Source organism: Diadema antillarum, unplaced genomic scaffold, assembly GCF_040938485.1.
Source record: "Diadema antillarum isolate AM-2024a unplaced genomic scaffold, OU_Dant_1.0 seq00000503_RagTag, whole genome shotgun sequence".
NCBI classification, from domain to species: Eukaryota; Metazoa; Echinodermata; class Echinoidea; order Diadematoida; family Diadematidae; genus Diadema; species Diadema antillarum.
In genome coordinates, this window is record NW_027271460.1 from 182,805 (window position 1) to 198,307 (window position 15,503).

The 15,503-nt window shown below is 38.7% G+C and overlaps 1 protein-coding gene across 3 annotated transcripts in view; it reads right to left on the bottom strand.

Annotated features, from left to right (window-relative positions):
- LOC139733914 (rho GTPase-activating protein 21-like) overlaps positions 1-15,503 on the bottom strand; it is a 115,626-nt gene that overhangs the window by 50,724 nt on the left and 49,399 nt on the right. The window contains exon 1 of one of the 3 annotated variants that reach the window (XM_071644726.1): positions 9,925-10,137. The exons of the other annotated variants lie outside the window; for them this stretch is intronic. Coding sequence (XP_071500827.1) covers positions 9,925-10,062 — 138 coding nt within the window. The 5' untranslated portion in view covers positions 10,063-10,137. Of the gene's footprint in view, positions 1-9,924; positions 10,138-15,503 lie in introns of those variants that run through there. 3 annotated transcript variants of the gene reach the window in all.

A 15,503-nucleotide genomic window follows, 5' to 3' on the forward strand; every position in this document is an offset into this window, starting at 1 on the left:
ACAAACGAAGAAGAATGATGCTGGTATGCCAAAACATCCCTAGGCATTGTGCAACATATGCAATAAATACTTTATCTATCGACTGAATGTCTGTTTCAATGTTTCTCTAACACTAGGCAGGTTTCCTTAAAAGCTATCACATATTTTCACAGAACTCTAGCAAACATCTGGCCAAGAGAAAAGTGCCATACTGCTGACATGCCAACAACACTAAAGACTACAGCTTCCTATGTTTTACGCACAGTGGTAAATTATCTCTTGCCACGTTTCCTCCTCAACTTGTTAACATCCTGTGACATAATGATGCTTGGAATTCAAAACATGGAAAGCTCTTACTCAGAACTGATATCTCCTGGAAAGAAACTTTAGAGTGAGAGGTAAAGTGACTGGTATAATGGTGCATGTAAAGACAGCATGGCTATGGACTCATCTTGGGATATTGGACCATGAAAGTGATGTTGGTCAAGTGATGTTGGTCAAGTGATGTTCACAGCGTTTTCCCAAATCTGATTTTAGTGCACATTGAATGACACTGGTTTAACATTTTCTGCTAATACAACAATTCCTTCAAGATTCCATGCAACGCTCAATGTATTCCGGTCATTGCATTCATATTAAGTTACAACATAAGATTTTCAACCAATATCAACTATTAAAGACTAGTTTAAATATGACACACAATGAACCTTGTAAAAGAGTGTATAATCATTTTACAATATCGCGAACACACTCATTACAGATACAATATGGGGAAATGTTTTAAAGCAAGAGAAAATCCAAGGAGTGTATTTGTTGCCTGACAACAACATGAATAAAGAAGTTGAGCTGAAATTTGACAGTGTGTGATACTCTTCAATCCCATCATTTAATCTTCCTCAGACAAGACAAGAAGTAAATTAGAAGGGCGTGGAAAGAAAAGGGCTGCTACCGCTACAGCAGGAATGCCATTTGAGAAAATAGCCACATCACTATGCATGGCATAGGGAGGCATGCTGAGCAGCGATTGCCTCGTCCCAAACTCATTCATCTCATATCCTCCTCCCTTCCTATTCCAATTAACAGGATTGTCTTATCATCCTTCTTTCCTCACAAACTTTCTTTCTCTCTCTCTCTTATCAAGACATAAACACACACAAACACACTGACACATTCTGGATGTGTTTCTCCTCATGAACTTGAGAAGGCAGGAAATGATCCCAATAACATCTTGTTATCAAGAGGCCAGCCACTTTCATGTCATGGCTACACACACTTCCTATTCAAGACATTCCAAGAACAACTCTACTGCATCCTTTAAGGCTTGCCTAACAAGCAGCACAAAATGAAAGCAATTTACAAAGCGCTGAAACCTGAATTATGTTTCACAGTTCTCTAACATTTTGCTTTAGTTGAATGATTAACAAACATCTTTATCTTGTGATATTTCCCACGGTATATTAATACACATTTCTTTCCTCTACATAGTATTTGTCAGTTAGTCAAGCTCACAGTAGTGTGCTTAAGTAGTGAACAGTAAAGTATTTGACAAACAAACCACAGCCAGAACCACTCAACTAAAAAGACTTTACACATAGCAGTACGATATGCAGAAGTAATAATCCAGCCACTTGGTTCTCTCAAGAAGTGTTCTGCTGATATTGAATCTGAATGACTGATATCAAAACAATAGCCAGGACTGACACACCTAACAACTAACATGTTTCTTCCCTACTTCTTTATCTGTTCTAACACAATCGAGCATGCCTATATATTTGCTCCTAAATGAGTTGGACTAGCAAAGTAGCCAACAAACAAAATGCAAAATGAAGTTGTTGTGATCATAAAGAAATATGTCAAAGGTAAAAACACACAATAAATATAAGATGGTTAATGCAAATGATATTTTCAATGCTGAATCATGACTTCCAATGCATGATTAGGTTATAGCTCCCATAAACTTCATATGAACTTTTTGAACAAGGATGCATCCAGGAACAACTTCATGTAAACACCAGCAAGCAAGTTGACTTAACAAGATGTCTCCTCTAGAGGTCTTTTCCTGGGTCAGGAGGACAGGAGTGCATGGCTGAGTGCTTTGCTCCTTCTACTGGAGACACCCTGGAACCCATGATGGGTGACATTGTATCCCATGGACAGATTTCCTTCCTTCTGATTGGTTGAAAGTTGGGGCATTGTTTACACCACTTCATTATATCTCCAGAGTCAGAAGGTGTTTGCCCTATGGAGATAAGCTGTGTCTGTCCCAGGGGTGTCCTATAGGCACAATGCAGAACCCTACAGTCATCCTCTCAGCCTGATTCCCAGTAAACACAACTTTAACCTCATCATGAGCAAACTTTCTAATGTGATGGCACAATTAATGACAACATCTTATTTGTGGGTCTGTGCAGATAAAGATTACTGGTGGAGCTGTTTGTGACAGAAATGATATAAGCTTCGGTAACAAGCATTCAAAAATATATCACTATCCAGTAAGGAAAATATATTCATCGTAAACATATATTTCAAACACATTTCTTGCCTACAGTGAGCATTTTGATGAAATGTTAGGCTTACTGAGATTGGGAATGTGTCATTTTGATATTCTGACGAGTAAAAAATATTTCAATGCGGGCAAAGTATTGGTTGAACTTGTTGTAAGTGAAATCAAACTTAGTATTCAGGTCTGGACGGTATACAGAATTCCATTCCACCAGGATATCAATCAGATTTAAAATCAATATGAAATGTATTCTGAATACAACCTCCACAACTAGACTTCCACCGCCATCTCTCTCTCTTATCACGGATATTACAGATAAAGATGATCCAATCAAGACTCAACAATGCAATACTGACGCCAGCTAATTGTTGGTCTAAGGAAGAGAGAGAGACGAGATTACTTGGATGTGGCTACTAAAAGGAGGAAAGAGCTCACATGATAGCTGAGGTACATGTATGTGCGTCATGATGGAGATTGGGAAGGAGATAGCGCCCTCTATCTACCAAGGATCAATATATGGATGAGAAGTCATCTTTTGGGGTGGTATGTCTTACACTATGGAAAGGAGACTGGCTACTGGCTATCACTAGCCTTCAGGGACAAGGTTTACTGAAATAAAAAGTTATGAATCAAGTTAATGCTTCCAACAAACTTGTCTTTGCCTATAAGATGTGAGCTAAAATCAAATTTTCAAAGAACATCTGTCACTTTAATCTTTTCAATATCAACCTTTTTGTCATTTCAGAATAACATAATAGTTGTGATCATTTGGATTCAATATAATATTAGGGCCAGAAAACATGCATATAAATAATCTGAATAGTTATAACTGTTCACAAATTATTTGAATGTTTCATTCATGAGTTTTGATTGATTATTTCCCTATACTACAATCATTTGACAATTTTAGGATTGCAGTAACTGGGCCTAAAGCAAGATAAAAGGGATTTGGAAATATGTATTTTTCATTCTTCAAGAAAGGACTTGATACCTGTGCAGACATTGCACGGCATAAACTCACATTCTCAAGAATCAAAACTCCTGCTGGGTGAGCCTCAAAGATCAAAGGGAGTTCATCGTTGGAATTACCAGCCGCCTCTAGCATCAGTGAAAGTGAAATTCTGTCTAATACTTTTCCTACCAAACTACACATAACTAAGCTCTGATGGTTTGTCTCAACACCAAGTTCACTTTTTCTCATGGCGATCAAATGCAGACAGCAGAGCTTAACAAGCAGACCTAAAATAGATGTGGGATTATCATGACACATCTAACAAAATGGCATTCATGTTCTCCCTCAGGCTTGTGAAACCCGAATTGAAATGGCACAATATTTAAAGGACAGCATCACTCTGATGAAGAGTCTATAACAAGTAACTGATTAGCAACATGCTTGAACAAATCAGACCAGTATAGAAAGGTCAATCAGATTGTATTCTGTGGTATAATGTTTTGGACACTGTAGACTGCAACTATGGTTATGTGACTGCAACAGCTCTTCTATGATACTCTCAACTTGTCTTCTAGACATGTAACCTTATATCTTCTCTTGCTAGACATATATTGTTTATGAGCCTCCTCATAAAATATAAAGGGTATTCTGATCTTATTCATCTTGCACAACAAAGTCATAAATTTAAAACAATGTAAGAAATCTTGTATAATGAAAGTCCCATGCAGGCAATTTCACAATCATGTGACAGAGTTGGATATCAATTTTGAGATGCCTATTATACACAATGTATTCTGTGTGTCTTGTACAGGGCTGTGACAAAATATTTCCATCATAGGAAACTATTATTTCAACCCTTAAGGCCCTGAATCATCCATGGGGTACTGGGATATCATTGATCTTCTTTTGGTTTTCCTTGCATTGAATTTTGCATACACTGCTGGAACCTGGAGTGTGAAAATGAGAATGTATCTCTGCCTTGTTGAAATCATTCCTATTCTTATATCACCTTTCCTTGCATGCTGGTGTCATTCAATCTCCATGACTGCATGATTTATCAAACCCATGCAGAACTACATGAAATTATTGCAAAAGGGTTAAGCTGTCTACTGCAAAACAAAAGCTGTAGTTTACACCAAGTCAAATAGTCATAACTATTCTAATATTTGTACCATTTTTATAGATATTTCCCTGCATTGGTTGTTAGTACTTTAATGCATACATTCACTATTTTGTCACCATGACAACACATCCTTTAATATTGTGAAATCATCATCGCTGTGATACACTCCTCAGCCTGGGGAAGGCTGCTCAGGTTTCCAGTAGAAGGTCCAATGCTATCTCATCCCAGCATGTCAATTGGGATCTTCTCTGTGATCTGTTAAACGTTCATCTCTCATCACTAGTTTGTTCTAGCCATGCACTCATCATTGCACTGAGTCATCCTTACTGCTGCCTCCTCCCTGCCATCTGCTGTGCTAAATATGTAGAGAAATCTACTCTCCATCCCACCCCACAAATCCTTAAATATTAACACAGCATGAAACAACAGGGTCAAATGTTCAACCATGGTGTGCATTAACTGGCCTGCACTGCATGATGAATTCCCCTGCTAATGAAAATCTACAATGACTATAAATGCTAAGTTGATGGCAATACAAAAGACTTTGGGTTTTTTTTCTGTTATCATGGCAACAAAATGATAATCAAGTCATTTTTCTTCTTACTTAATCTATTTTGCACAGGCTCTTTTTGCAAAGTCTACATTGGTAACATGTATGACATTGCACAAATTTATGGAAAGGTTTAATTGCCCCATTCCACACTAAGACAAACAACTTAACCCACTGAAGACTAGCGTCAAGTATACTAGGGCAGTTCCTGTATCTATTCTCACAGGTCATCAAATCGCTAATGGAAATTGATTTACCGAGCATAACAGCTGTGTTTATCATAGAAACATGAAAACTCAATTTGATATAAATGTTATTGATGTACCACTTCCACCATACCTATTTCATATCCAACTTGTAAGCCAGTATAAGATCACTCACTGCTTTCCAAGACATACTGTATGTTACCCTTTAAAGTAGCCACTAATAGTCATTTTATTCAACACACGTACACCAAACTTCCTGTGGTGTCAAGGTGGAGTCTTCAAGCAAAGAAAAAAAAAGCCTTTCAGTACAGAAAATGATGGAAGCTGCTACATGGACAACTAAACTATAACTTATTACAGCTTCCCATTGTTTACTAATCGCATAAACCCTGAACACATGAAAGAGGGATGGGTGTATTCAGACATTCCACCTCCAACACAATAAAAAGATCCCATGACATGAAATCCTGATCAGCCTAAATTGTGGGGAGAACAGACAGGGACTGACAACACGGTCATGCAAGTCTGAACACGATGACAATCAAGGTATTGTGTATGTGTGCTGTACTGTGAGAACAAAACACATGATAATCTCATTGTCACAAGTTTGTTCAACCTTGCAACATGCAGGAACTGAAGGCAGGTATGCAAATAAAATTTTCATTGTTTGCCTGTAATTCATCCACCATAAAGTCACCTGACTTTCTGCCCACTGGATAGAAAATACGGGTACCAAATGACAATCACTCACTGGCACACTCACATCTCAACATATGTAATTTTAGGCACATTCTTAGTTATTATCAAATCTCTTGAAAGATGCTACATTAACCTGGCAAAAATTGGTTCTTTCATTTGAGGGGTCCTCAAAATATACAAATGGACTGTGATTATACTTTTCTGGTCAAATAAAATCATTCTCATTAATTCATTTTGATATAGAATGAAAGAGTTTGCTCTCAAAGTACTCACCACAAATAAACTTTCCCTCTGGCAAACATTCATTTTCAATCTTTCCTAACACCTAGTCACATCCTGCTTGAAGAGTGTCTTGATATTAAAGTGAAACTAACAACAGAAACTCTTTACTCTAGAACCAAGTCTACTGCCAAGTAAGTAGTTTCAAAATGAATTCTGCAGAGTCCTTGCATAGTTCATGCCATTAAACACAGCACATCAGTGTGTATCCTGATCTCATTCAAAATATATCAAAATAAATGAAAAAAAGAAAAGTTTCATGATTTCACAATGAGCAGAGATGCCAACCTTTGGAAGCACAAATCCGGACTCAGCAGCTCCAAAATCCGTATTTTTCCACCAGAATCCGTAATTTCTCCATCTCCCTCTTTTTGCTATTTTGAATAAAACTCGTCGACTTTTGAGGCCTACAGGCTCTAAACAAAACATTACGACACATGCCGAAGTATCGAGCTGGACACCAGCACGATAAAGAATCCAAACTACGCAATTTTCAGCGTTGATTGATTGCTTTCTCGCGCAATGCATGTGTACAAGTGCATGTATGTACCTCCAGAAACTTGCTGGGCTGGTTATGGAAGCTTCCACTATCTAGCAGGGGAGGGGGAACCTTTCATCTTCTCAAGAAAGCTTTTGTGTGAGCGAATGCAAAACTCTCTTCGGTGTTTCCAACTATTGTTTACTATAAAACATAATCATGCGTTGTTTTCAGGCTTTTTCATTTTACTGGATTTTAAACATCAGTATTTTCCGAAGTATTCCAATTTCTTTTACCCTGACTGGAATCGGAAACTCTGCTGTAGATGATCGCAAAAATGCCGCGCTGTGTGTGGTTGCGCCAATGTGCAAACACGTGGTTTCACTTTCAAGTTTAAAGGAAAGACCCATGTGCTCCTGCCTAAGAGGTTACTGCAAGTTCGATGGATCGAATGCGCCATAGCTGAGCTGAATGGCTTGTTTACGGTAAACATGGAGTTTAAATTCGATACGAAAAAGTCATTACGTCTTTCACGAGGAAAAACATACAAAACAAACAAACAAAAAAAAAAAACACCTACGAACGAATGTTGATAGCCAAAACTTTGAAAAGTAATAAGCAGCTATGATGAGCGTGAACTGAAATTAATTGTCATGATTTTGCTGTCTAACCAGGTGATGAGTGCATCTCATTGGACTTAATCTTGAATTTGTCTGGGCATACGAGACCTAAGTATTTCCGTGATTGCATTTTTAATTGACTGATTAATCGATCCTTTTTTATTGTTCAGGGAGCATAAGATATTCGATTAAGTACAATATATTCGACTGTTTGATGTTTCCTACTATGCGCCAAAAGAAAGGATATAGAATCACGATATCTTTGCAATGATTCCTTTAATTCAACTAATGAGCTGGTTCTTCGATCGATATTTCCAGGATACTAACACGCTGTTTATTCCAGTGCGCGCATTCTTTCGTCTGGCACGCACCTGGGTGTGGCACCTGTTTTTGTGGAAATTTCCACAAGGGGAGAGGCCGGGTGGGTGTCCAGTTTCTTCGAGCCGAAGAGACTGCGTGTATTCAGTATTTCACAATCTCTTCGCTCTAATTTATTGTCATTCGTGCTTTCCCCTTATTCTTTGCTGATATTGAACATTTAGATTTAACTTTACGAAGGTTGGTAGAGCGTGGATCTTTTTGTTGTGAGGTGTATGCAATTTCTTTTTTTATCATTCTTTGGAGGGGAAAGAAGAGTAAGGGGGAAAGAAGAATACGAGGGAAAGTGAAATAAAACGAACGGCACGTACGCTCAGCATTCACAGTAAGACGTCTTTTTGTACCAGCATACGGTTTTCATCATCACCATCAGACATCACTCATATCATTTTAGCCTTTTCCTATTAACATTAAGAAACACGCATAGTCCCTCGAGATAAACACCGAGGAAAATAAATACGTATAACATATACAAAGTATCAACACCTCCCAACAACACAAATATTTAGAAAAGACAACACACGTCGCTTCGATTCCAAAAAGTATTGCACGAAAGCGGAGAAATCGCCGTTACGAAAATAACATTGCGAGACACTTGAAAAAATTACGTTTAAATATTTCAAAGCATAAAGAGAACGGATAAAGTGACATAAAATGGAAGAAATCTACCAAACGAGGTGTGAGAAACAACAGAAATAGAACGATACGTTTTTGTAGTAAGATTAGGCCCTAGCAAAAGTTTGCAGCACCGAAAGCTACGCGAAAATCAAATAGATCTACACATTGGAAATTACGACGAGATCCTTGAGATCGTCAATAAACGATACAAAACAAGGGAAATTAATTCACTTTGACCTGAAAATAGTTTGTTATAAGTATTCTGTTACATGAGATCTCCTTTTATAGGCCTAGAAATACATCGAGTTTCCACGATACTCGGGAAAGAAAGTTCGAACGCTTTTCACCTGCACATACTGCAGTGCACGTCATCAGTACACGAACAGAAACTCACCTCTTCCTTGCAGAAAAATGATGCAATAACGTTACAAAAAACACACACAACACTCTAAAAATCATTTCGTACTTGGGAGGCAAGGGAAAAATGGAAGAAGTAGAGAAAAAGAAGCAGACATTGCACAACGGAGCGCTTCTACCCCGACTCAAAACGAAATAGGGTACTGTCTATAGTGGCAGCTGGCTACAGTGTGTAGCTAAGCTACTCACGCTCCAGTCCCCAGCCGGCCGGCCACACATGGGGATCCCATGGCGATCGATGGAAACATCCAGGGTCCGTAGGCGACAGGGATTCACGCGCGCGAATTTCCGTTCGGTGTACAAAGTACGCAAGCAGCGAATTGCGTGTGCGCACACTTTTCTATAATGGAAGCTACGAACACACACGTCGAGTACACAGACACCGACACACACAAATGCGGGCAACCAGGCAACGCGGGCCGGCTGGAGAATGAAACATGTACAGTGTGTAGTCTGCTAGTACAACACATTGTATATTGCAATTGCTGCATAGGCGATAGGGCATTATCGGAATTTCCAAAAACCGTAATTTTGAGGCGACATTCCGTACTCCCGTAATCGTGATCATTTCCCGTAACAATTACGGGAAATCCGTAATAGTTGGCATCTCTGAATGAGTAAAATGCATGAATGGAAGCACATCTATCTTTTTATTAATATCTTTCATCATGTTAAGTTATTGTCACATTTTTACTTGAGATCATATACCACAGATTCAAAACAACATGAATTTTTGTAATGGCACATTGAGAATGCATACATGATTTTGTGATGAAATTTATGCCTTGATTCATGTAAAGAAGCAATTAGCAAACAAGAAAACAAATTAGCTTTTATTTCTAGAGACAACTTCATCAAAAAGACCCGATTATATTTGGGACTAATGTGAAAATTTACTCAAAATTTGAAAGAGGGGAAAGAGAGTAGCAAGAAATTCTATTGCCTAAATATATTTATTTGTCTGAAGGCAACTTGTTCAATTAACCGTGCTAAATACATGATACTGACATTCATCTTTCAAGTTTGTGAAACTACATTAAAAGACAGGGCATGTGGTGAGCCACTATACAACTGTCATGAAAATTGAAACTGTATTGCACTGATTTCAGTAGGATATATTACCATTCTGATGCCAGGGATGAGTGGAGAGAGAGCTAGTGTTAGTCCATAGGGCACCAGGTATAGCAGGCCACCCACTGCAGTGGTGATGAGGGGGACTGCTACAACCAGATATCCCACAAACGCTTCAAACCACGACATTGGGGCTGGTGGTAGGGGTACTGTAGGCTGGTGGTAGGGGTACTGTAGGCAGGTGGTTGGGGTACTGTAGGCTGGTGGTAGGGGTACTGTAGGCAGGTGGTTGGGGGTACTGTAGGCTGGTGGTAGGGGTACTGTAGGCTGGTGGTAGGGGTACTGTCGGCAGGTGGTTGAGGTACTGTCGGCTGGTGGTAGGCTGGTGGTTCCTGCAACTGTCACAGTATGAGGAGATGCCTAACTACATTGTAGGCAGCAGTAAAACAGTCAAGCAATAAGGCATTATCCAGTTGTGGTGATGGATCCAGTGCTAGTCTTAGAATTAGTGAGTGATGTCCAATATTAGTCACTAATGATCACTCCTGTATCTCGTACCTCGTAATGACAACTTTTATCAAATTCAAAACTTGTCCAAGAAATGCTGCTGCCCTTTTCACCTGTTGAATCAGCTGTTGCTGTACTCCAAGCAGAACTGAGGGAATCCAGCTATCTTATTTCCCTTCATATTGATGTGTGCTGTTGCAATGAGAGATGTGAAAGTTCAGCAACACTATATCTGGAGCTGTATTGGTGCTATATCCGGTAATCTGTATCAGCGAGCTGCCGTGCTCTATGCTGTACTCGTCTGCTTCCTACATTACTGAGACTGAACTATTTCAGCTGAGCTATCTCCTCTTCACTGGGTCAATAGTTCCTCCTGACCAAAGAAAGTAGTCACATATGGTGTAGAGATTAAAATGCTTTCTCTTGAAACAAAAGTAGTTGAGGAACACTGCACTGTTGATGGAAATGTGAGTACATTCCAGTATCTGTGTCCCAGTGGGTTGATGTCCTCCTTTCCTTGACAATAGGCCCTGCTAGAAGTTTGCCCACTTTAAAGTACTTCTTTTTAAACAAAGTCGATCACTTAATCTCACGAAGGAAGAGACAAAAAGTATGAGTTCAGTTTTTTAAGCAGATGGCTCTGTGCTGCAGGGTGAAGAAAGTGGTGTAAACCTAGTAGAGGCTGGTCTGGATGAGAGCAATGACAAAACTAGCACTAAAACTAGCAGAGATCAAAAACTTCCAGATTCCATTGCTTGAATCAGGACAATATCCAATGCTGAGGTCAGCAACAAAGAATCCAAATTCACAGTCAGATAGCTGAGAGTCACTACCGTCCAAGGCTCAAGCGCATTGGCATGTAACTCGCTTGACTCCAAATTACAATCTTGTATTTGTGATAATGAAGACACAGACTGGGCCCACATTCAATCTGTATCCACGTAGTTTCCTGTTTGTGTATCAGACACTATGTCACTGTGGTCCCACTACGCAAGTATCATAACCAATATGATGTCATCAGCCAACACAGGTCTCATCGCAAAACTTCCTTAGATACTGGTATGGGTGGATTCTCCCTGAATACCAGAGATATATTCACACACATATCGCTGAAACATATCTCACTCCTTTCACAGGTCGTGTACTCACTCCAAGACACACTATGAAAACAAGAGTCTTCATATTTGTAGCACAGCTTGCATGAAACTTTGGTGTCAGTCTGACGGCAGACGACCCAGAACGGGATCTAAAGCACCCAGTGTGCTGCCTGACAGTATTGAAGATCCCTCTGTACTACAGACAGACCAAAGAGTCCCTCCCCCGGACAGTGTTGAGATCAACCCCTCTCTCTCTCTTCCTCTCTACAGTCAGGTCAGCATGAAGTCTGATCCTGTGGCTATCCGAAACAAAAACCACCACATTCCTAAACCAAGTAGGAGTTACAATTGCAGACACAGCCCAAGCAGTCCCGTTTTCACAACTACCTAATACATAATTATCCCATTTCTGGTAATTTCTGCTCTATTGAGCGCAGAAAGAACAAAACATTCCCTCTGCTCACTGAAAAATATTGTTTTCTACTGGCATTGAGGAAGTGAACAGAACCTAGTCAGGCATACAGTTACTTCTACCTAAATAAAGACATTTTATGGATGAGAGCAAAAGAGAAGGGGGTGGGTGTTTGGAAGGGTAAGGGGCCACGAGGTGGTAGAAAAAGGGAACAAGAGGGGGGTTTGGTCTGTTACAATCACCAGTTGACAGGAAGACAGGGGTGTTAGTGATCAGGGGTGCTAATGAGGGTGTGACTAGTCTTACATACAGTATCTTTTTACATGGCTAAATATCCAGTAACCAGGGGTTGCAATGCTATGAAATTTCATATCATATGGAACTATGTAGGTATACTTCATGCAAGAACTTTCTATTTTGTTTTCCAGCAAACCAAAAGTTCAGTGTAGGCCTACATTTGTCTGTCTATACTTTGGTTTGACTGAAGCATGTACAGAACAAAAAGAGTTTTTACTTTCATATGATTACTTCTGGTAAACATGTAATTTATGAATGTCAAAAGTGTTTTGGAAATATGTAATAGCAGCGGCAATGCAGTAGCTTTTTAATATGATATATTACAAGTCAAATATAATAATCTTAAACTTATATTGGACTGTGGGTACGCTGCAGCATAATCCACACACCCAGCTGCAGAACTATGGATCTCCAAAAATCATTGCAAAGTGTGCCTTTGAATGTATAGAATGGTCAAGCAGAATACAATACAAGTCCAGTATGAGAAGGTATTTTGTATACACAGTTATAGCATGTAGCAAGTTCGTGGATCAAAAACAAAGAGTAATCTCACCCACAAAACATATTTCATATGCTAGTCTATATAGATTACATCTGGACAGTCTTCACAAAAATTTGAGGAGTTTTGTTTACTTTGGCTGGCCAACAAACTCCAATGCTGATTAACGATATTCATTCTATGTAATCAATCATTCAGAAAGGCTCTATGAGAGTTCTCGCAAAACGGATTTTCCTTGACAAATCAAAAGAGTGGCTTTGAATAGAATCTCAAATTCTTCACATTTTCTCCATCACGTCATATTTTTTTTCTTCAAATGGTACTGCATACCAATGTTTATTTCCTGGTCTGCTTAAAGTTTGCAACCGATTGACAAATTGCCCGACAATCAACCCCCCCCCCAAAAAAAAAAAAAAAAAACTAACAAAACTAACAAACAAAAAAGCTAAGCACTGAATTGATCAGTGTTTTAGTAGCAGCTATGACAAAAGAAGTCTTTCATCATGGCTCCTACTAAAACACTGACTGAATAACGTCATAGGAAACGCAATCCAAATTTCTAGAAATATTGTGATTATTTCAGAATTATCGCAATAATTTGAGAAAAGCGAGGTAATTGCAGTGAGTGTGTGAATGCTGGAGATAAAAACAAAACAAAACAGATTTTTCATACCACACATCACAACAGTGCCCAAAAATAAGGGAAAGTACCACAATTATGGTACATTTCAGGCATGCGCATTTTGGTTGACAAATTATGATTGGCATTTAGCAGGATATTTCTGTCCATTGCGAAGGTGCAAAAATCTTGGTACTTTGATGGCAATCTCGTTTTGTCTGTGTGAATGAATCTACTAAGTACTGCCACTGGGAGGTCAGAATCATCAAAACAAGCTGTTTTGTGGTTACCTTCAGGGTTTATGTGACCTCATCTATGACCAAATGGTCAACAGACCAGTACAAATGCCCAGATCACTCATAGCACATGACTACTGCAAATCTGCTATCACTACTGCAAATCTGCTATCACTACAGCAAATAAAATCGTGCCCATTGAGTACAAAATAATGATCACAGATCACATTACAATAGACCAGTTTTGTATAGTATTCAGATTTTATGTATGCTTTCTTCACAAAAGTTGCCCTTAACAATCACAAAGTTGGCCAGAGGCTTGCCCCAACTACGATGAAGGTGGATTCCTGCCTATGGTTAATGGGAGGGAGCAGGTGAATGAAATACTTTGTTACTAGGCTGAAAGAAAAAAAAAATCCCTAAATTGTGCTACACTGTACACTACAAAAATGGTCTATTGTAAGAAAACATGGTAGAATTTTGATCACATTTAAAAGAAAATACACAAATGTTTCATTGCAACACTTGGCAAGTACGCTATTGACAATAAACAATAACAACACCATGCAGGTGAAGCGTTCTTTCACAGTTCATTTCCCAACTGAGTTTACAGTCATACCAAGATTTAGTGTGTCACATGCCTCCTCTATTCTGAATCATACTATGAATATAGCATACACTTGTATAATGCACCATATGTGTATTTTAAGTCAGAGTCAATATAATTGCAATTTGATGAGAATCAATCAATCATTAATAAAAAGCAATTTTTTTGGTACTGTAGAAGAAAAGAAATACTACAGAATATACATTGAGGGAAGAAATTAAAACTTATTTTAAAGTATAATCAAAGCCTTCACATGTACATTGTATCAGCACATTAACCTGTTTTCAACAGTCTGAACATTTAGACTAGAGAGTAAAAAAAGGAAGACAGAAGGTAGAATGAGGGGAAGGATGAGTTTGGGAGTGAGGGGGAAGGAATGAGAGAGTGAAAGATAAAAATGTGGCTGAGAAGATTATTTTAGTCAACATGAATGCCCCCAACTTGGTAATAAGGGAAATCCTGACAAGCAGGCCTCCAACAACAGTGTTTTAAGTGTCACCACATCAAAGGCACAGATTGCTTAAAGGGGGTAAAAACCTTTTCTTGATTTTTGTCCTCAGTTGTACTAACCCTGACATGAAATGAACAAGTCATTGACAATTTCAATAAAGATAAGTTAATAACTCAGTAATGGCTAGTTCAATGTTTGTCTCACAATCTTGTATTGCAAACCATTGGAGCAGCAGACTGCAATAATGAACCTACATCTGTATGTGACCACATTTAAATCTACCCTAAAATGTGTGTGCTCTGACCTATATCATTCATTTACATTTTCTTGAAAAAAAAAAAATATATATATATATATATATTCCTTTACAACCCAGCTCAGTGATAATCAAGCATGTCATGTCAAACATCCTCTCATACAGGATGTGGCTAGTCTCGTTACTTCAAGGACAATACATCCCGGTTGTTGTGCTGCACAAAACACTGCAGTTAAAAATCAAACTGCCATAATGTCACATGATTGTAACACCAATATAATTCAATATTTAAGGATTCAATCCGAAAAAAAGGCAGAAAAATAGAAATATTGTGCTTTATGCTTTCTATGAGGGGTGCTTCTTCATGTTTGATGCTCTCAAAAAGATCTTTTATAAAAAAAGACAAAACTAAAACTGAACCAGTTAGAAATGAGAGATACAATCTTTCTTTTGTATTTGTTTCATCTTTTATCACCAGGGCCCCATGTTTTTGCTTTCTGTCTTGAACAGTGTTGTCGGAGTAGGAAAAATCATGTCAAAGATCAAAGTCAACGTGTGGGTGTGTTATTGTGGTCTGGCTATGTCATAGACAATGCCAGTGTCCAGTAGAGCGGAACTTGTTAGGCAGCTTGGAATGATTTGAGGAGGG